The sequence below is a fragment of the Ochotona princeps genome, chromosome 8, assembly GCF_030435755.1.
Source record: "Ochotona princeps isolate mOchPri1 chromosome 8, mOchPri1.hap1, whole genome shotgun sequence".
Taxonomy (NCBI): Eukaryota; Metazoa; Chordata; class Mammalia; order Lagomorpha; family Ochotonidae; genus Ochotona; species Ochotona princeps.
In genome coordinates, this window is record NC_080839.1 from 17306538 (window position 1) to 17329863 (window position 23326).

The window sequence follows — 23326 nt, forward strand, 5'->3', positions numbered from 1 at the left end:
AGCTGTCTTCACTGGAGCTTCTGAAGAACATTCTGCAGAGCTGACACCAGCGCTTGTGTTTCACCTTGTGCTTCTATGCAACAAAGACAGTTTCCTTCCCTAAACCTCATGAATCAGTCTCCACTAGCTCCAAGCTTCTCTTTTGCAGCATCCTCACCTCTTTCAGTCTTCGTACGATTGAAGAGAACTGGGCGTGGGTCTGTATTGAGCTTTGGGTAAGGACAAGTTGTGGCTGGGTTGAATTTCTATCTAGGACTCAAACTTTCTCCACATCAACAATAAGACTGTTGCACTTCCTTATCATTTGTGTGTTTACTGGAGTAGCACTTTTAGATTCCCTCAAGAACTTTTCTTTTGCATTCATGACTTAGCTAACAGGTGCAAGAGGCTTTGGTTTCAGCCTATCTCAGCTTTCAATATGCCTTCCTCGCTAAGCTTAATTATTTCTAGCTTTTCAGTTGAACTGAGAGCCAGTGTAACTATTCCTTTTGTTTAAGCACTTAGAGACCATGGCAGGATTGTTAATGAGTTTCACTTCAATATTGTTGTGTCTCAGGGAATGGAAAGGCACAGAGAGAGAGATGGGGAAATAATCAGTTTGTGGAGCAGCTGTGACACACTGTTTATTGATTAAATTTGACTTCTTATGCCATGGCTGTAAACACAATAATAGTAACTTCAAAGATCATCCATCACACATAATTACAACTGATATAGTAATAACAATGCAAAATACTATTGTTAAAATACATAGCTAAATAAAGCAATTATATGAAATATATATATATATAATACACCCCTAAAAACATTTCTAACAAACAAAATCAGTCAAGAATTATCTGAACTTATCAACAGAAGAAAATTTAATTAAACTTTTAAGAGTTTTTTTGGACAGTAATCCAGCAAGCTAATCCTCTACCTAGTGGTGTTGGCATCCCATATGGGTGCCTGTTTTTTGTTTCAGATGCTCCACTTCTGATTCAGCTCCCTGCTTATGATCTGTACTCACATGGGAGACCCAGAAGAAGCTCCTGGCTCCCTGCTTTGTATTGGCTCAGTTCTGGCTATTACAGCTAGTTGGAGAGTGAACCAGTGGATGGGAAACTTGTCTTTTTCTCTCTGTAAAATCTGCCTTTCAAATAAAAATAAATGAATCTTTAAAATTTTTTTTCTGAAGCTGACTCTGGACAATTTTATGTCTTGAGTTTGTTGATATTTAAACTTTTTTTTTCCAAATACACTGCTTATGAAAAGTAGTGGGGCCAGTAGAAGTGAAAAGGATTTTAGAAGGTCAGACACAGTTTTCAGACTGGCAAGCATTAGTGTGGTTCTTGAATATTCTTTAACTTCTCCAAGCCTCTATTTGAGAAAGAAGCATAAATCAGGATGTTAAGAAAGTTGTTGTGAGAAAGGGAAAAAGACAAGGTCCAGGGAAGGCCTGCTTAATTACCATTAGTTAGCAGGACAATGAACTGGTTTACAGACTGACTGTGGGGTTTCAATCCTGCTTCCAAACTGTGTGAGGAATATGATTGAGACAGTTCATTTTCTGTGCTTAACTATCTCATAATATTTGGTGTTCTAAGAAGAATACTGACATGGAAAAATGAGTTGCTATACATAAAACACACAGAAAGCCCACTGTCATTGTGAATTTTGATTATGGGGACAAGGTGCATGAGGGAGGATTAAGGGTAACTGTGTTGGCAAGATGGCATCAGGGAGGAAGGAGCGTCAGGTTGATGCTGTGTGAACTGGGCTTAAGTGACTGCAGGTTCTCCAAACCCCTGCAATGCAGTATTCTCCAGCTGTCAAAGATGGTTTCCTTCCCAGGATGCACCTGTTTTACCTGGGACCAAGAGGAGGGAGCTGCCATGGTCATGTGGATATTAAATTCCATGCAGAGGGGTTACACAAATTTGAAAGACTTCAAGTATGTTCAGGCACCACGCTCTTCCTAAAAAGAGACTGAGAGCTGGAGGAGTGTTCTCTTTTTTGCCACTGGCCTTGTCTGGGATTTCTATCAGACTTTCTCTTTCTTGGCAACTTTCTGGCCTCCTCATGATGGTCGTTTCTCTGTGCAAATGTATGCTTTCTCTCTCCCTTTTAAATGATTTCTATTCCTACCTGTCTACACCATGGCACTTTCATTTAGAATTCTTATCTCTGACGCCAGAAACTGGAATAGAAATTAAGATACTCAAATCTCTCAGTATGGTAGAGAAATCTTGCCTGGGCTTGTCTTTTGAACATGGGGATGCTGAGCATCAACTAAAACATCAAATCCAGCCTTCCAGTGACACGCTGAGGCTCAAGTCCTGGCAAACAGGTGCCAATGTCAGGTCAGTCAATAGGGAAAGGGCAGTGTTCCAGATTGTGAGGACAGAGTCAGGAGCTCAGTTAGGCTAGAGCTGAAACAGAAATGCTGGCAAATTTGGGGGGGGGGCCCCATAGATACGGGATGCTAGGTTTAGGTACCACTCAGGCCAGCTGAATGGGCTGCTACAAGTAAGATGAAAGTGCATGTGAAGAATGGAACTACAGCAAAATTTATTTTGCAGTGTCACAGGAGGTGATGAGCCAATGTATTATTTCCTATACTTTGTAATAGGAGATGTCTAAGCAAAAGAGGTCATGATGTCACAAACACTATTGCAAAAATCTGTGAATTTCTACTTTTACAGTATCTTTTAAAAAGATTCATCTATTTATTTGAAAGGCAGAGTTATAGACACACACACAGAGAAACAAAGAGAAAGAGATTTTCCGTTCACTGGTTCACTCCCCAAATGGCTGGGCCAGGCTGAAGCAGGATCCTGACACTCCGTTCAGGTCTCCCACATGGATTTCAGAAGCCCAAGCATTTGGGCCATCTTCCAGTGCTCTCTCAGGTGCTTTAGCAGGGAGCCGGATTTGTAGTGGAGCAGCCAGAACTCATATGGCATTGCACATGGTGGTTTAACATGCTGTACCACAATGCTAGCCTTGGATTTTTACTCTTCACATCAGTAAGAAGATTAGCTTCTCGGAGCACGTTTGTATCCACTAGCTCACTGGTCACTCCTGACATCCCTTTTCTACAGGATACACATCACTCTGAAGGAGATTAAGTGTTGTTATCAGAGTGCAGTGGAGGCAGAGCTGAGTGGCAATGGGGGGCCTCCTGAGCCCCATCTCCCTCCCCACTGGACCACACAGCCAAACACACAATCTTCAGCCACCAAGGTCATCTTGGAGCATTAGCTTGTGGGCACCCTCTAGAATAACAGTCCCCAACCATGAGTGAATAAATACCTTTTCCAATCCAGCAGAGCCACGAAGGAAGAAATTCCATTCGGCATCAGTTAGGAATCCCTGCTGTCGCATGATCTCCACAGAGAGCATGAAGCTGTAGATGAGCTTATGTTGCTCAAAGAGGCCCCTGGAAACGTTGACGTATGCAGTTAGGAGAGTCCGCTCCAGCAGGATGTGCAGGCGATGCTGCAGGTCATCTGTCTTCTTGGAAGTCTCGATGGTCGTGTTGAACAACTGTGTGAAAGATAATATCCCTATTAATGTGTCAGACCGAGTTTCTGTGAAGACAAAAATTCCCTTTCTACTTTCTCTTCCTTGCCATTCCTTGCTCTGCAGTCACTGATGACACAGCAGCACAGGAGGCAAGCACTGTGCTAAGTCTAGAACTCATCCCTAACTTACCTGTGATATTTATTTTCTACAGTCCCTTTTCTTTCCTTCTAGAAATTGACTCACAAGTTATTGATAGTATTCAGAACACAACATCTTGCTGTGAAACAGAAAATTCCAGAAAATGGAGGCAAGCCGGCAGAACCAGTTTTCTCTCCTTCTCAACTTAGACTTGATAAACCCTTAGAGTAGAAAATGTAAGGGCAAGGTAAGATTATATGCTATTCTTAGCACTTCCCTAAGAAAACCCTGTTTAAAAAATATTTTAATTATTTGAAAAGCAGAGTGATGGAGGAGAGAGAGGGTGGGGGAGAGGGAGAGAATCTTTCATATGCTGATTAAATCCCCCAAGGGCTAGACAGGATTGGGCCAGGCTGCAGCTAGGAGTTAGGAACACCGCCTCAGAGTCCGAAGTGGATGGCAGGTGTCAAAGTTTTTGGCCCATTTGCTGCTGCTTTCCCAGGCACACTAGCAAGAAGCTACATGGGAAATGAAGCAGCCAGGTCTCCAACTGGAGCTCTGATATGGGATGCCATTGTTGCAGGTGGCAGACTAACCTCTCTGTGCCACAATGTTGGCATTCCCCCCAAATAATTTTTTTTTGTTTTATCATGCTTATTTTAAAGGAAGAGTCACATACACAGAATACACCCAGGGAGGGAAGGAGAGAAGAGAGGTGAGGGGAGGGCAATGAATGAGAGGTGAGGGGAGGGCAATGAATGAGAGCGGAGGGGAGAAGAGAAGCAGAGAGCTCTTCCATCTACTGGTTCACACCCTTAATGGCTGCAATGGTTAGGGCTGGGCTGGAAAAGACCAAAGCCAGGAGCCCAAAATTCCATCCTGGTTTCCCTTGTGGGTGGCAGGGGCTTCAGTGTTTGGGCCATTATCTGCTATTTTCCCAGGCACATTAACAGGGAGTTGGATTGGAAGCAGTGTAGCGGGGACTTGAACCTGCACTCTGATATGGGATGCTATGTTTACCCTGCCATACAAAAATGCTGTATATATATCTCCCTCACACTCCCACCACCAATCAAGGTAATGATTAAGGCATAGAAAGAGTGTGCTAAGATTTACATTGGTATTAAGATAAACTGATTTTTAAAGGATATTTCTACTCTTATTCCTACCTGGGAAGCGTGAGAGCTGGCCCCCAAGCCAAATGTGTTCCAACTTACAATGACATTGGGATGACAGTAGAGGTCATGGCAGTCAAAGGGTTAGCTATGGGAGGGTTACAGGTAGCCTCACCCATTTCTTGAAACTTCCAAAAGTGTGGAAACAGACCGAAGGTTTGTGAGGGTACTGTGTAGAACCTGACAGCCGTGGGTAAGGGCCTCTTGCAACAGAGATGCACAAAGTTCCAACATGGTCTGGAAGAAGGGCATGTCACTCATATTTCTGGTTCCATAGCTTGAGGGGGCAACTGTGGGAGGCTGGCCGATCCAGCCCCTGGGACCAAGCTATGCTGCTCGTGGGATGATCAGACAGATCTGAACAGACCACAAGCTGGAAGACACATGAGGACTAAGACACATCAAGGCTGTGAAGTGTCATCTACTCCTACCTCCCACTTCCTAAACACTGCACTGCAATTGTGCAGGCTTCTGTGTTACTCCGGCCTCCAGGAAGGGACACAAAGAGAAAATAGTCTGATTGGGTCAGTCTCCTGTCCAAATGAAAGCTCTCCATTCCCCCCCACCCCCACCTCAAAAGATCTAAAGGAAGCATGCAGTTATTGCAGAGAATATGCAACGTCCTTTGTTGTAAAGTTGGTATACAATAAAAGATAGTGGAGTTGTGGCTTGCAGACTCTGCCAGTGATGCCACAGATGGGGTGAACTGTGAGGAAGAGGCCACAGGCAGCTGGAAACAGACAAAAAAGGGGTGGGGATGGGTCCTGGAGACTCTTGGTAACTTTTTCTGCATAAAGAACAAAGCAAGTGCTCCTTTCTGTGAAGCCTGCATTGCCAATTCTGTATGACGCTGAATTTGCTTTTGGGTTAGTGGAATGGTGCTGCAAAGGGGAGGTGGGGTGGAAACCTCATATGTGGGATAAGTTAGAAAGGTCCAAATAAAACAAGAAAACATACTAATGGTGAAGATAGGAAAGAGATCTCCTTAAGTCTAAGTCAGGGCATGGAGAACAACAGTCAGTTATATATAAAGCTTTTTTTGGGGAAAAAAACCCCACCAACCCAGAGATCAATTTGGTCAAGTATAGTGTCATTAGGCCTTGAGCTACAATACCCACTGGAGATAATAACAGTGGAAAGGAAGCCATAAGACAGCAGATAAAGTATAAACAGTGCAATGTGGCAAAGATTCAAGGTAAAAAAAGAAAGGCAATCAAGAGGAGAGACAAGCTGGGAAGTGGAAGAAGCCAGGAGGAAAATTGCCAGCAATGTTTTGGGTTTCTCTGCAACAGACTCTGGGGGAAATCACTCTTGAACTACACCTTTTGATCCCAACTCCTGGAAGATTTGATTCTGCATCTAGACTCCCTGAGGCAAGAAGTAACCGAAGAGGATTTGAAGGGAAGCCCTAGAGAGGAGGGGGACTTCACTGACAGCAGCAGCACCCTCACCTGCTTAAAATATTTCAACGAATACTGGTACATCGGGTCTATTTCTGAGAGGCTTGCGATGACGAAGTACATGACAGAGCCCTGGGTGGCCACAGGACGGTACTTCTCTCGGGCCACGTTGATCATCTGTTCAGTGGACTCTGCTTCTTTCAACCTGGTTTTAATGGCGCCAGAGGTGATCTGCATAAACATACAGTAATGAGTCCTTACTGACCAGTTTCAGAGAAATAGTGAGATGTCATTCAGGTAGCTCTAAGAAAGAAATAAGGGCAGAGCAAGTTAGTGATTATAATGAAGGGGGTCCCGGGACCTCAGGTCTCAGGGACCCTCTTGGATGAGCTGACCTCATTCCATCCAGGATAAGGAACAAATGAGTGCAGGGAAATAGGCCACAAGGAATCCCTGGAAAAACATGGAGCCACATGCATCTGAGATTCAGAGGTAGCAGCACCGATGCAGTCCTCTGATATGCTCTCTGGCTTCCTTGTGAACAGTGCAGAACACAGGAAAAAAGGCGAGGAGGAGGAGGAGGGAGGAGGGATGCTCAGGAGAGCACCCATTGGAGGGGGCTGGAGGAAAGCTGGAAGGAAATGGTACCAAACCTCAGCCTGGAAGATCCAGGGTGGCTGCAGTTCATGTTCTTTACCTGACATTTCCCAGCATAGCCCCAGGAGAGGCGTGGGTGGAAGCTGTTTTTTATGCAGGTTTGTAGATCTGAGCTGAGAGAATTTTTCAAGGTCTTTTTGATGGTTTATATATTTTTTGCTTTCTGTATTTTGGCTTTGTGACTATTCCTAATTTCTCTGCCTTTCTATTTTTGCTCATTTTCCTGGTGTTCCAGGTGCATGTGCATATACACAGTGTTCCTAATGTGACTGTCCCTAGGTTGTGAGATCCTCTGTTCTAAGAGGTCAAAGGGACCAGTGCAGGAATCATGACTGGTGTTTCCCACCAGAAATGTCATATGGGCCACACATATCATCCTGAATTTTGTAAATTTACTAGGAATAAAAAAGTGATGTAAATTCTTAATGCATTTTGCTGAACCTGACAAATCAAAATATTGTATCAACATAAAGTCAATAGAAAAGTTACAGAGAGGTTTTATTTTTTGAATTAAATTTTTGAGATCTGGTATGTAATTTATACTAATGATGTATCTTAATCTACACCAGTTATATTCTCTTTTCTTTAAGCTTGGAACTAGTTCTTTTGCTATTTTTTATTTTTAAAGATTTATTTATTTATTTGATGGGCAGGCACTATGGTATAGCATGCTAAGTCTCTACCTGTGATGCCAGCATTCCATATGGGCACTGGTTTGAGTCCTGGCTGCTCTGCTTTGGATCAAGCTCTCTGGGAAAGCAGCAGAGGATGACCCAAGTGCTTGGGCCCTGGCATCCAAGTGCTTCAGAGACCTGGAAGAAGCTCCTGACTCCTGGCTTTGAATTTGCCCTGCTCGGGTTGCTGCAACCATTTGGGGAGTGAAATGGCAAACAGAAGATCTCTTTCTTTTTTCTAATGCTAACTCTACCTTTCAAATAAAAAAAAAATAAGTCTCTTAAAAATTCTCAAAAAAATGGTTTATTTGAACGTCAATGGCAGAGGCTGATACAAAGAAATCTTCCATCAGCTGGTTCACTCTGCAAAGGGCCACAACACTTAGGGATAGATAGGGCAACCCAAATCAGGAGCCAAAACTATCTGGATCTATATGCATTCAAGCACCCAAGTACTTGGGTCATTTGCTGCTGCCTTTCCAGGCACATTAGCAGGAAGCTGGATCAGATGCTGGGTCACATGTTATGGTTTAATGCACTATGCCACAATGCCAGTCACGGATTAACTACATTCTATGCATTCAATAGTCACATATGGCTAGTGGCTACCTGTCTTATATGGAGGTCTAAGCGTAGCATGTCCATTCAAGGACTCTGAGAAGTGGAGGGGAGGGAGGCTGTGAGAAAGCTGTGCCTTAAAATCAGAAGGCTCAAACTTTTCCTGTAAATGACCCCTTAGGAATCTAAGCATGGATTGAGGGTAGAATTGAGTGGGAAACCCCAGTGTCAGTACTGGACTCAGGTTTTCACACGAGTAAGAAAATAGAAGCCAGTCAGAAAAGGACAAATACCATATATTTTCCATAATGTAAGATAACATCCATGCAAAATACAAAACAAATACATAGGTAAACAAGTATATACATATATTCTCATAGATGAACTGTATAATGGAGACTAGCAAACTGAGAAGTGAAGATATATTGCAGTAGGCATCTCTACTCCTGAATAAAAGGAGGACTCTCAATCAGTTAAATGTAACTTGACAGTATGATATTGGATTTTCTACCTTTGCCTATACCTACAATGCTATGATGCACTTATATAGCAGAATTTTAAATTTGTAACTTTTATTAAGGGGTTATACTAAGATAATATGTGGGAAATGGTGGGTGTGGGAAAATGGGAAGGGAGGAAGGGTAGGAGCAGGCAGGAATCCCCATACATATAAAACTGCATCATAGAAAATAATAGTGAAAAAGCCAGAAAGTTGTGATGAGAGAATCAATGTTTCCTTACTCCTTGGGGAATGCAAAGAGCTAAAGAAAAAGGAAAACAGACCATTTTCTTTACGATGCTAGGGACAATTAAAATGCTGTATACTTTAGTTGGGTTTGGTGGTGACTTGTAGGATATTATACCCTAGAAACTTGAGGCTTCACTGATATTTACAGAATATCAATACCTGGGGATGGGGTGGCAAGGACTCCCCTCTGTTGATTTACTTCTGAAATACCTACAACATCTGGGACTGGGTCGGGCTGAAACTGGAGACAGGAACCTGGGCCATCATCTCTACTTCTCAGGGTCTGCGTTAGCATGTAGCTGGGGTTAGGAGCCACAGATGGGAACTGAAGCCAGGCACTCCAATATGGGCTGCAGGAATCTCAACTGGCATCAACTGCTTGGCCAGGGGCTTAACTCTTGAGACATATTTTCAAATGATTATTGTGGGAGTTGAGGGGCATTTAGTTTCTAGGCAGGAAGAGGCAGGAAATACAGGCAAAGATCAGTCTAATCTCTATCCCATAGAAGAAAATGTCTCCAAAGCACCTGCTTGCAAACAAAGACACAAGCTAATAGATAAAGATGGTGGGCAGAACACAAGCATGTACCTCTGCTCCCTATGGAAACCAGGATAAAAATTATACTAAAGGTGTTTAGAAAACAGTCTGAATTCACAAACAGAAATAGAAGAGAAAATATCAAATTGTTGGTATGTAGGGAGCAGACAGAAGAGCGGTAGTGAACCAACAGACCCAGGAAAAACTGGGCTCCTAAACTGGCCAAATGGGGAAAAGTCAAGGAGTCACCTAGCTGGTGAAGCAGAAGCCTTCCCTAACAGGAGTTGGCAGCAGCAAGCACTGCTGCAAGTGGGAAGGGCCAAAAGTAAGAACTAGTTGTAAGATTTCCAGTGCGTGGCAGCAATTCAGAACTGCTGAACTATCAAAAGCACTTGAGCAGTGCCCTTGGAGTATGCCCCACATCGGGGACCCTGGGATGCATGGGAGGCTGGGTGGGGCTTTTTCCTTTATCTACCTCCTTAGCCTAGACACAGAAAAAAAAAAAAAAAGAAAGAAAAGAAAGAGAAAGAGAGAGAGAGAGGGAGACAAAGAGAAAATGTGGGGAAAAAAGGAATATTTCACAATAAAGATTCTTTCATGATGAAAAAAAAAAAAGATTTCCAGTCTGCTCCCTGGACAATGTTCTCTCCCTATCTGGGTAAGACAGGAGTTTAGGCTTCTGCAATCAGCACAGCTGAGCTCATAGGGACCTGGGGGTCTGGCCTTGTAGGGGGCCTGGGAGATGGGGATGGCCTTGCAGAAGGGCATGCAGGGATCTGAGGTTTGCACCAGGCAGGCAGAGCCAAACCTGGGGATTTCCTCCTGTTCCTGATCCTGGGGCAGGATGCTTAGGTTAGCATGCTGGCATGGTGTGATGGTGGACTGAGCTTAGGGAACTGTGCTTGGATCTTGAATGTGTGGAGGGGAGGAGTCCCAGGCCAGTATTTGAGTCCCTGGCAAGTGGGCAGAGCTCCAGGTCACCACAGCACAGCACAGCACAGCACAGCACATCACAGAAAGAATGGGTTTGGGAAGACCAGGGTGGGAAACCCATACACTCCCAGGCACAAGGGCTGTGGATTGCTCAGAGAACGAAGTATGGGGATGTGTGGGCGGGAGGACTGCTGAGAGAGTGTTGTATGTGAGGAATGACTTTGGGGACTTTCACCAACAAGGCCACCGCACTTGCAGGTAAGGGAGGGGGAAGAAATCAAGCAGTGTGGAGGAGGGAAACTGGAGGATCTTTCTGGGTCAAACCCATGCACCCCGCCCATACGGGAGACCTGAGCTAGGTTAGTTAGCATTGACTACCGCTCCTGGTGGGCCATAGCTCCCACTGGTTAGCATGTGATTCAGGCCTAGATACTGATCAGGCCAGAAAAGGCAGCTCCACTCATCAGCAAGTATGTGGGTTGGTTCTGGAGTGGGGGCAGACTGGGTAGGGCCAAGCCAAACCTTAGCACACTGGCATGTGCAGGAACCAGGAAAGAGCGCAGGCCACGCTGGCTGGGCTGTCAACCTACTGGTTTGGGTGAAAGCCAGGGATGGGGGCCGAAAGGGCAGGGATAGGCTACAGCACCCACCAGTGAGAACTGTGACTAGGGATGGGCAGGGACAGGCCTGACAGCAGCATCTGATGGCAAAGGGCAAGACTGGGGTGGGCTATCCCAGGCTGGGTCAAAGAAACCATTGGCGTGTGCAAGATTTGTGGCTAGCAGCTGGTCTGGTCAGGGAGCTATGGGGACGCCTTGACTGGGGAGTGGTTCCTACTGGTGAATGTGAGAGCTGGAATGGGAGTGGCGATCTGGGCTGGACATGGCTACAGTATCCTTCTGTCTAAGTGTGCACTGGATCTGGGGTATGCTAGGCTAGGCAAGACTCTAGCAGCCACTGGTGCTCATAAGAGCCAGGGTGGGTATAGAATGGGCTGGGCTAGTTCTTGGCACTTGCTGAACCACATGTGAGTTGGGTCTGGGGATGGACCAGGTATGGTTGGGCTATAACATCCAACAGTAAGAGCTGGAATGAGTGTGGGCTGGTTGGGCAGAGCTGTTGTTCCTGACAGGACAGGAGGTGGTCCAAGTCAGGCTGGGCCAATTACCCACAGGTGTGCGCAAGATCTGCCACTTGGAGGAGACCTGATAGAAGAGCTTTGGGAACTCCTCTTCAGGTGAGTGCAAGGACCAAGGCTGGGAGCAACCCAGATCATGCCAGGTTAGAGTACCTGCCAGTATACATGTGGGTCAGGCCTAGGGGCAGGCCAGGCTAGGCCAGTTCATAACACTCACTGGCAGATCTAAAAAACAGGACAGGGGGCAGTACAGGCTGGGTTGGGTTGCCATACCAGCTGGTTCATATTAGGGACAGGACTGGGGACTGGCTGGTCTGGGTTCAAACACCCAGCAGCAAGAGCTGGAACCAGGGGCGGGCTGAGTCAGGTCAGGCTATAGCACCCACTGGTAAATGCCAAGGTGAGGCAGGCCATGCCAGACAGGGCTGTAGTGCTCACCAGCACACATAACCCCAGGTGGGGGAAGCCAGATGAGGGGCTGTGGCGGGGGAGGGGCTTCCCTGATGGGCCATTGCTCCTTCTGGTGAGTGTGAGAACTGGGACTGGAGGTAGATCAGGCCAGACAGGGCTACAACGCCTGTTGGCCTGCATGTGAGCTGGTTTAGGCGGAGAGCCAGGCTGGGCTAACTGACTGTATCCACTGGTGCGTGCATAAGCCAGAGTAAGTGCAGGTTGATCAAGCTTTGCTGCAGCATCAGCTGGCAAATGGGGCCAAGTCCTGTCAAGCTAGACTGTAGAAATGGAAAGTGCAAGTTCCATGACTGGGAGTGGGCCCAGTAGGGAAACTATGGGCACCTCTCTATGGGCTATAGTTCCTACCAGTAAACCTGAGAACCAGGGCTGGGGGGCAGGGTGAACCTGGCTAACAAGTGGTAGCACTTACCAGCATAAGTGTGGGTTGGATAGTGGGGCTGGTTGGGCTGAGCTAGGCTGCACCACCCATTGGTGTGTACAAAACTTGAACGGGATGTGGTACAGACTGGACAAGTCTCCTGCACATACTGTCATGCACAGGAACCAGGGCTGGGGGGAGGGCTGATGGGGGTTATTGGGGGTTGCTCTGACTGGGCTGCAGTTCCCACTGGTGTACAGGAGAGTTGTGTGTAGGGTGAGGAGGGTTGGGCTGGGCCACAGCATCCACTGGTTTGTGTAAGAGATGGGGCTGCAGACAGAATTCACCTAGCAGCTACAATCACCAGTGCCTGTGTAGGTGATGGACCGAGCCGGATTCCACACCAGCTAGCACACACAAGCATCAGGTCTGGGGTCACCTTAGATGAGGTTTCTTTGGGGACACCCCTTAACTGAACCACTGCACTCAGAATTCCAACCACAGGAGGAATTGCAGGAACTGTGGTCTGACAATGGAATGTGTGTGTCAGAACTGGACCTCCTCAGTTGCTAAGAAGGCACAGTGGATGACATGCCCAGATGCACATGGGGGATATGACAATCCATTGGAACCTACAAAGTACATCTGGTACCATGTTAGAGGATTCAGGCCAGAACAAAATGGACAACTTTCCTAGCTAAGCATTGACAAGTAGATCTGGGAGAACAGATACTCTGAGATTGACTGTTCAGTTGATGAACTTTGGAAGGATTTTCTCATCCTTGCAGCAGTTGAAATCAACAGCATTTCAGAACTATCACCACAACCTGAGCAGAATCCTTGGAGCTTGCTTCACGTTGGGGACCTTGAGACAATATCAGGTTGCCATTTCCCATCCCCAGGTACTGATGTGGTTATGATGGAGGGTGCAACTCCTCCTCCTCCATGCGCCCTTCTCCCAGATATAGGAGGGAGAAAAAGAAAATTGGAAACAAAGGTCTCATCCATTTTCCCCTAGAGAATAATTTTATAGGTTGTACTCCTAGCATACATTTCTTAAATGATGCTTTTTATCTCAGAAATAATTATATGCTTCATGTAAAACCTACTTTTACTATGAGCACATTTTTGGTGATTAAGCACCATATTTATTACTTGCAGAAAGAATATTAGCATCAACTAATCACAGATTCTCTCTGCATAGAACTTAACCTAAGAGTAACTGGATAACTCTGGAATATGCTAAACATCAACAAGTGCTGTAACAGGGATTCAGATAAAGTGCTACAGAAGCTACCGAGTATAAGAAATTCATTTCAGCAGGAAATACTCCAAGAGACTTCCTGGAGTAGACGACATGAACATGAATTTTTTAGTGTGCTTTCTTTTCAACTTATATATTGCTGCAGTTTTTTCTATCACATGATTAAAGGAGTACAGATGAGAAGAGATGTACTTGTCTATAGTTTCTATAGTTTGGTTGGCACAGAGCCCTGGCAGTCAGGTGTACACTTGTATGCACCATTGACAACTTACAGATGGCCCCTATTCTTGCTTTAAAAGCCCATGTAAAAATCTCATAGGCTGTAGCTGTAACTTTTGAAGAAACATACCTTGTATATATAAAAATATATATATAAATACTTGCCTTTGAGTCCTGGAGTGTGTCAATAAGCTCTTCATTATCCAGTATATTTCCTTCAGATGTAAAGAGCATTTTCAAGATTTTCTCTTCAATAGCTTTCAGTTGGTTTTTATCATTGTTGATCCTTACAATGAGCTTGATTCTTTGTTCTTCCAACTCAGGTTTCTCAAGCCGCACCACATCACTGGAAGGAAAGGTGGAACACATGAATTATGCTTTTGAGATACAAAGCATCATTTAAGAAATGTATGCTGGGAGTACAACCTATAAAATTACTCTCATTCCTTGGAGAGAAAGACAAAGTAATTAACTGAAACGTCCCTTGGACTTTACTAGAAAAGGAGCACACATTTCTCTCCCATTTGAAATTGTATTCTTGGTACTGATCAGCTGAGCATTCACACTGCTAGCTGAAGCTGAGTGCACAATGTTCCTGTTTTACTTGGTTTACACAGTGACTTTTCGCTGTCTCAGTCCTACATTTTTTAAAAGATTTACTTTTATTTGAGAGGCAAATTTACACAGAGAAAGGGAGATTGAGAAATTGTCCTTTCTCCAGTTCACTCCCCAAATGACTGCAACAGCCAGAGCTGAGCCAATCTGAAGCCAGCAGCCAGTAGCTTCATCAGTGTCTGCCATGTGGGTTTAGGGGCATAAAGACCTAGGCCAACCTGTACTGTTTTCCCAGGCCACAAAAGGAGAGCTAGGTGGGACATGGAGCAGCTGGAACTGGAATCGGTACCCATATGGGATGTCAGTGCCTGCAGGTGGTGAACTACCCTGTTGAGCCATGGCACCAGTCGGAGTTCTGATTATTTTGTAATTCAGACATCAGCCCTCCACCACAGTTCCCACAGCCTCTGCTTATCTCAAAGAAAAGGCTATTCAATGCTATTTTCCCATTCCTTTTTTTTCTGTTTCTAATGCTTCCTTGCAACAAGAATAGTACCTGGAATATTCTTTTAGTCCCAATATGGGAGGTTCAAAAATCCCACTACCTCTATGAAATATTTTTTCACAAGTATTAACATACAGGTTTGTCATTAATTGCACGAAGTTAATCCATTCTTATAAAATACATATAAAATAAGCTCCTGTTCATTAGCTCATCTCCAAACCGAATCTTTTCTCTAGGGATAACCATTATCCTCACATTCTTCAGCACTTTCTCTGTGTATTTACATGTACACTGACATGGAGTAAATGCAAAGATACATTGCTAAATGAAAAACACTGCAAAATAATAGTTATAATTTGATATCTATGGTTCCATTTGCTATGACTTATTCCTTTCCTTTTAAAGATCTGTTTATGTTCATTGGAAAGGCAGATTTAAAGAGAAAAAAAAAGACAGAAGATCTTCCATTTGCTGGTTCACTCTCCAAAGGGCTACAGTGGCAGGAGCTGAGCTGATCCAAAGTCAGGAGCCAGGAGCTTCATTTGCTCCCAGTCCTGTGTGCAGGAGCTCATCTGTATTAGGCATCATTCTGTGTGATGTTTCCTGATAAGAGTTTTATGTGGATTATTTACTTCATTCCTATGAGCACTTCTTTGAGATGGGTATTGTGATTACCACGGCCAGCATGCAGATGAGCAAAGATAACCTAGTGGGTTTCCTTCTAAGAACACATGGCAATTAGATGCAGAACTGGACTTGCACTGGGGTCTGCTGGCTCAAGGGCATGCCCTGTGGTGAGTACACTACTATGTGCAGCTTCAGATCACAGTATCATTATGTGCATGCTGAATTCAGACACCTTAGTTATTTTAAAAAGACTACCAAAAAAAAATCAGTCCCTCAAATTCAGTTTGCTAGAGAATAGTTTAAGAAAAAGAGAAGTTTAAAGAATTTTGAAGATAAAAATGAGCTCAGGAAATAGCTTGGGAGATGCACATGTCAGTTAGGCACATGAACAATCAAAAGGGAGAGCCAGGGAAGCCATGAAACTGAGTTAGAGTTTCTGGGAGAGAGGAAGACCGAAGGCAATGGACTGTCAGAGTGGCTTATAAGATTTCAGAAGTTGAAAATGGGCTTGCCCTAACCCAGAAGACCTAAGAATCATGACTGTCAGTCCCTAGGAGGCAAGGACAGGAATTGGGCATTCCAAACTGGGAGATCTTGGAGGAGACTTCAATGAGCAACCTGGCAGTGAGGATGTGCGCCCTTCGCTGGGGCCCAGCAGACCAGAGGACAAAGGAAACAGCTACATTTCCACACTGGCTGCAGGTTTTCAGCTTCCCTTTTCAATGCCATCAGTAAATTTTAAAAAATACAGTAAAAAATTCTCACAAATATTCCTAAGACTGTAGGTCAGCTTGTCTCAGGCTGTCAGTGACACATCCAAATTCAACTATTCCTGTGGAAGTTTTTGGGCATTAGCTCCAGAGCTACACTCACACACTATGTGAGCCAGAGCCATTTGCCTTAGCTTCTGGAGATTAACAGCAGAAGCAGCCAGTAAAAAAGTCTGCTTCCACCCTGTGAGGTCTGGGTCATGACCCTACTGTGTCTTATAACACTAGCACTGTAATAACTTGTTCTAAATCTAGAATAATTTGTTCTATATTTCTCAGTGCCAGTGGAATATAAATGGTGGACTTAAGGAATCACTTACATGCATTTCACCTTATTGGACTAAAACCCTTGAGAGTAGAACTGGAGCAACATTCCGTTTGCATCCTCTGGTTCTCAGACTAGGGTTGTTGGCATTAAAGGCCAGAGCACCAGTTTGACTGTGCTAGCTGGGCTCAAGGAAGGGTTCAACCATATCAAACAGTCCTAGAGCCACAGCATTTGGTGCCACAAACCAGTGCATCACTCAGGTTTACCAGCAGGAACATGGGAGCAGCCACCTTCTTCTGAGAGTCTGGCTATCAAAAATTCCAGTGAGACTGACACTGAACTCTCTGTAGGCCAAAGATATACATCCAAGGAAACCGTTATTCATCTCAAAGCCATACTCTGATCCTTATGAACTGCAGCAGACTAAACCACATTATAGAAAAAGCTGACATTGATTAAAAGAAATCTCAGAGACTACAACTCTTGGGCTCATCTAGAATTAAAGCTAAAGCAACAAGCTAGGTGATACCCTGAATGAAAGCTGGCTAAACCACAGACTCTTTTCCAATAAATCCCACTCCATAAAGAAGTAGATGAGAAGACATCAGCCAAGGGACACAGGAGACACGAGGAAGCAAGGCAGCACGAAGCCTCCAAAGAAACAAAATGTTCTTCCAGAATTAGATCCTGAATTGAAGGACATCTATGACATGACAGAGATAGAATTCAAAATAGTGATAAGAAAACTCACAAGATACAAGAGAATATAGAACATAAACAGATTAAAGGAAGCAGGAAATCAACGAGTGGCATGAATGAAAATGTGTTCTACTAACACATTAATAAGACCAAATAGAAATTTTGGAAGTGAAACCTTCAATCAGCGAGATAAAAAAATATAACTGAGAGCCTTAATAGCAGAATAGATCAACCAGAAGAAACAATTTCTGATCTTGAGGACAAGATTTTTTAAATAACCCAATCAGGCAAAAATAAAGGAGAAAAATAAAACTGAAGAAATTCTGTGCAAAGTATGGGATACCATTAATGACAAAATAGTCACATTACAGGTATTCCTGAAGCAGAAGAAAAGGAACAAAGACATTGACAACTTGCTAAATGAAACAACTGACAAATTTCCAGGTCTCTGAAAGAGACGTGGGCATCCAAATACAAGAGGCTCAAAGAACCCCAAGCAGATTCAAACATAAAAGATCTACAAGTCATATTTCCATCACACTGTCAGAAGTTAAAGACAAGGAGAGAATCCTAAAGACAATAATAGAAAAGCACAAAGTTATATATAAAGGAAAAAAATTAAATTAGCACCAGGCTTCTCAGCAGGAATCGTATAGGTAGGAAGAGAGTGGGATTATATTTTCAAGGTCTTGAAGAAGAAAAAAAATCTCACAACCAGATTAGAGCTATTGTTTAAAAGAAGAGGAAGAAACACCTTCCAGGTAAGCAAAAACAGAATTCATCACCGCAAGAGCAGACTTATAAGATTTTCTGAGGACTGTCCTGTATTAGAATAACACACGAAACACATCATCATCAAATTCACAAAAAGAGCAGGTGGAATAGTTTTCTAAACAAAATGGCAGATCTTAGTTCTTATCTATCATTACTAATCTTGAACAGAAATAGGTCAAGTTTACACACACAAAAAAAGAAGTTAAGTTGGCTGAATGGGTCAAAAACCACGACCCCACTACATGATGCCAACAAAAAAACTCACTCCACAAGGATACACACACAGACTGAAAGCTAAGAGTTGGAAAAAAGATATACTGGGCAAACAGAAACCAAAATCGGGCAGGCATAGCTATCCTTACATCAGGTAAACAGACTTTAAATTAAAAAACTATAAAAAAGGTAAAGAAAGACATTTTGATAAAGATACATTTCAATAAGACATAACAATCATAAACTTATATGCACCACCCAGATTTGTATGATAAATAGTATTAGATCTAAAGTGAGAGATACACTCCAATACAATAATGGTGGGTAATCTCATCACCCTACTCTCATCAAAGGACAGATTAGACAGACAGAAAAGCAATGAAGATATATAAGAGTTGAAACCTACTAAGGGGGAAATGGACCTAACAGATGCCTATGGAACATTTTACACAGCAATTGTAGAAAACACATGCTCCTCCCCAGTACCTGAAAGCTTTTCTGGGATCAATCATAATTTAGGTTACAAATCAAGTCTCAGGTTAACAAGATGGAAGTCATATCAGGTACCTGCTCATATAATAAAAGAATAAAAGTAGAAATCATCAATAATACAAACTCAAATACTTTAATTAAAATGCTATTGAATGATTAAAGGGGCATTGAAGAAAATTAAAAAGGAAACCAAAAACTTTCTTGAAATCATTGAAAATGAAGCACGAAATCAAACCTTGTTAAGGATTAACAGGGAAGTTTATAGTACTAAATACTTAGATTAAAAAGAGAAGTGTCTCAAGGTAAAGATCTAATGATACACCTTGAAAACGCAAAGAAGTATAAACCAAACCCCAAATCAGCAAGATTTACAAGAACCAGAACAGAAACAAGTGAAACTGGCGCTAAAAAATACAAAAGATCAACAAAATCAAAATCTGATTTTTTGAGAAGATAAAAAAAAAGGTAAACCTCTACCCAGACTAGCAAAGGGAAAGTCAAGAAAAAACTTAAAATTAGAGATGAAAAAGGAGATATTACAACTGACACCACTGACATACAAAGGATCATACAAAGGATCATAAGGAACTACTGTGAAAAACCGTATGCTAATAAACTGGAAAACCTCAAAGAAATAGATAAACTCCTAGATTCATATAACCTAAGAATATTAAGTCAATAATGTAGACAATCTAAGCAGACCAATAACAAGCAATGAGATTGAAGCATTAACAAGAAGTCTTCCATTAGGAAATGTCCAGGTTCTGTGGTTTTACTACTGAATTCTATAAAATGTTCAAGAGAAATTAAGTTTGATACTTGAACAACTCCCAAAATACTGAATATGATGAAGCTCTGACAAACTCTTGTGAGGAGGCGAGAATTATTTTGAAACCCAAACCAACAAAGACAGGACACAAAAAGAAATCTCCATACCTACATCCTCTATGAACTATATTCAAAGATTCTTTTTTTTTTTAAAGATTTATTTTTATTGGAAAGTCAGATATAGAGAGGAGGAGAGACAGAGAGGAAGAGCTTCCGTCTGATGATTCACTCCCCAAGTGAGCTGCAAAGGGCCGGTGCGCGCCAATCCGATGCCGGGAACCAGGAACCTCTTCCAGGTCTCCCACGTGGGTGCAGGGTCCCAATGCATTGGGCTGTCCTCGACTGCTTTCCCAGGCCACAAGCAGGGAGCTGGATGGGAAGTGGAACTGCCAGGATTAGAACTGGCACCCACATGGGATCCCGGGGTGTTCAAGGAGAGGACTGTAGCTGCTAGGCCACGCTGCCGGGCCCTATATTCAAAGATTCTTAACAAGATACTAGTAAATTGAATCCAAAACCACACTGAATGAATATGTGGGATTTGTCTCAGAAATGAGGTTGTTCAACATTCACAAATCAATAAATGTCATAAATTAATATATTGAAGAAGACCATATTATCATCTCACTACATGTAGAGAGTGCATTTGATTCAACACCCCTTCGTGATAAAGAAAAAAACTTCCACAGGTTAGGGATTGAAGGAACATTCTTAAAAATTATAAACCTCAAAATAATAAAAATTCACAAACCATTAGCCAATATTATACTGAATGGGGGAAAGTTGCAACAAGGCAAGGATGCCCACTTTTGCCACTCTTATTCAATATAGTGCTAGAAATCTTCACAAGAATGATTAGGAAGGAGATTGGAAAAGAAGAAGTCAAATTATTCATTTATACATAAAATGATGTTGTACATGAAAAATTTGAATACGCCACCAAAAAGCTGTTAGAACCAATGAACCAATTCAGCAGTTGCAGGTTACAAAATAAAATGTACTCATAGAAAGAGAAACCAAGAAAGAAATCCTATACGCAAAAGACAGAAAAAAAAAATCAAATATTTAGGAATAAATTTAACCAAAGAAGTGAAATATCTACACAATAAAATTATCAAACATTGATGGAAGAAAGTATGACACACACAAAAGGAAAAGCATTTCTTGCTCGTGGACTGAAGATTCAATATCATTAAAAGAAAGTCTGCACTATCTAAAACAATCTACAGATCAATGCAGTCCATATCAAAATACCTACAATATTCTTTACAGGATTAGAAAAAAAAATCCTAAAAGGTAAATGGACTCACTAAAGACCCTTAACAGGCAGAGCGATCCTAAACAAAAAAATCAAGTTGGAGACAACACAAGAGCTGATTTCAAAGCATACTACAAAGCTGTAGTAATTATGACAGCATTGTGCTGGCCTAGTAACTGGCACAAAAATTGTTATGACAGAACGGAGAATTCAGAGATTATTCACATATATACAGCTGACAGGTTTTTGATAAAAATGTTCAAACCATACAGTGGAGCAAGGACACTCTCTTCATCGAAAGGCTGGCAAAACTGGATGCATATATGTAGCAGAATGAAATTAGATTTACACCTCTGAATGGATCAAAGTCCTATTTTTAAGACCTGAGATTATGAAGTTACTGAAAACACAGAGAAAGTGTATTGTTATAGAGGAGGATTTCTTGGATAAGACCCCCCACAGCAAGGCAACAACAGTCAACTTGACAAGTGGGACTGTATCATTCAGAAGCTTCTGCCACAGCAAAGGAAACAGTCAATAGGGTGAAGACATGTCCAACAGAATGGGGAAAATAATTGCACATCACCTGACATAGGGTTAATATATTAGCAAGTTAGAAAACAAAACAAAACAAAAAAAGTCCCAAACAACTCAGCTGAGAAAGAGACAAAGGATTTTAATAGATAGCTCTCACAAGAAGAAATACAAATTATCAACCAATATATGAAAAATACTCAAGATTATTAGCCATCGGGGAAATGCAAAGCAGATTACAATGACATATTGCCTGACCCCTGTCAAAATGCCTTAAAAAAAAAGTTAACAAATACTAGCTAGGGTATGCATAAAAGGGAACATGAACTGTCTGTAATCACTGCATTTGAGATACCTTCAAATAGTTCATGAAAATAATTATGAAAAACAATGGCTTCAGATTTAAGAGTTTATGTAGCAAAATTACATTTTAATTCCACTTCTTTATAAACCCTCTTTTTTTTCCCCAAAAAGCAAAAGATTTTCATTAACACGCCACAAAAAAGATGAATTTGAAATAAACTTATTGTAAGACCCAGTTTGAGTGGTAGAGCGGAAACCTGGAGGAAGGAGGAAGCCGGGAGGAGGAATATAGTTGATGCAATCAAGCAAGGGACTACAATACCCAGAAGCCTTTACCTGACCCAGAAGTGATGTATCGGGCCGACCAGGCCAGAGGAAACCTATCAGCTCTCACAATACCATGTAAGGAAAAGTTATTTTCTCCGCTAAACCTCACTTCACTTTCTGTTTTGACCTGAGTATAAACGCAGCTATTCATGTGCTTGAGTGCGACTACCCTGGCCCCCTGTCCTTACCAGACCAGTGAACCACACCTAGGAGTGCTTCTAATAAAGTTCACGTTGAGGTGAACTTCCATTTAGTGTGGATTTTCTCAATTTGGACAGTTGGGAGCAAATAGTCATTAAGCAAATGCACGCCAAAGCCACGACTTACTATGAACATCCGCCAGTCTGGCTGCAAGGAAAAAAGTAGTACTAACTATTGACAAGGACATGAAGCAACCGTGGGAACATGATATAGGACAGCTAATTCAGAAAGCAGGTTGGCAGGGTACCATACCTCCCAGGTATTTATCCAAGAGAATTTAAAGCACATAATTACAATAAAGATTTGTATTCGAATGTTTCACGATAATCCTCCGCTGGAAACCACTCAACAACTGGTAGAAGGACAGACTTCATGTGTGGCACGGGCAAACAATGAAATACTACCAAACCATAGAAAGATGAACCTCAACAGGATCACGGTAAGTCAAAGACATCAGATACATAAAGGATGATTTCACCTACATGAAATCCTAGAAATATAAAACTGTTTTGACAGAAAACACGCAGTGGTTGTGAAGGGCCAGGGATGAATGAACACTGTCAAGGGGCATGATGGAACTTCACAGAATGGTATAAGTGTTCTGCATCTTGATTTTGCTAAATGGCTTTACAACTAGGTATCTGAAAACCCATCTAATTGTATATATAAAATGGTATTACTTTTCAAAAGAGTAGGTATTTGGTGCAGCAAATAAGATACCACTCGAGGTACCTGCATTCCATATATTGGAATGCCTCTTCATAAACTTTAAGGACCCTTGTCCTTGTGTAGGTCTGATGTGGTTTGGTGATAATTTGAGTGTGTCCCTCAAAGGTCTGGGAGCTAGCACTTTTTGTTGTGTACAGCAGTGTTGATGGGTGGTGGGACCCCTACAGTGAGGCAGGGTGAGGGGGGACTATGGTGGTAATCAGGTCATTGGCGTTGAAGTGATTAATGAGGTTTTCAGAGGACTCCTGTTAGTTCTCAGAAAGAATTATTTCATGGGAGCAAGTCTGTCGTCTAGACTTGTTTCCCTTGTAATCTCGTCTACCTGTGTTATTGTCATGATACTATCTCCCATGTTGTGACACAAATAGATGGGGCCACTTCTTGTTCGGCATCTACAACTGTGAACTAAATAAATTCCTTCTCTTTATAAAGTTTATGTTCAGGCGTTTTGTTATAGCCACA

At 42.6% G+C, this 23326-nt stretch overlaps 1 protein-coding gene across 1 annotated transcript in view; it reads right to left on the minus strand.

Annotated features, from left to right (window-relative positions):
* DNAH6 (dynein axonemal heavy chain 6) overlaps nt 1-23326 on the minus strand; it is a 250072-nt gene that overhangs the window by 37933 nt on the left and 188813 nt on the right. The window contains exons 59-61 of the mRNA XM_058667697.1: nt 13947-14127; nt 6272-6451; nt 3295-3528 (exon numbers count right to left, since the gene is read on the minus strand). Coding sequence (XP_058523680.1) covers nt 3295-3528; nt 6272-6451; nt 13947-14127 — 595 coding nt within the window. The remainder of the gene's footprint in view (nt 1-3294; nt 3529-6271; nt 6452-13946; nt 14128-23326) is intronic.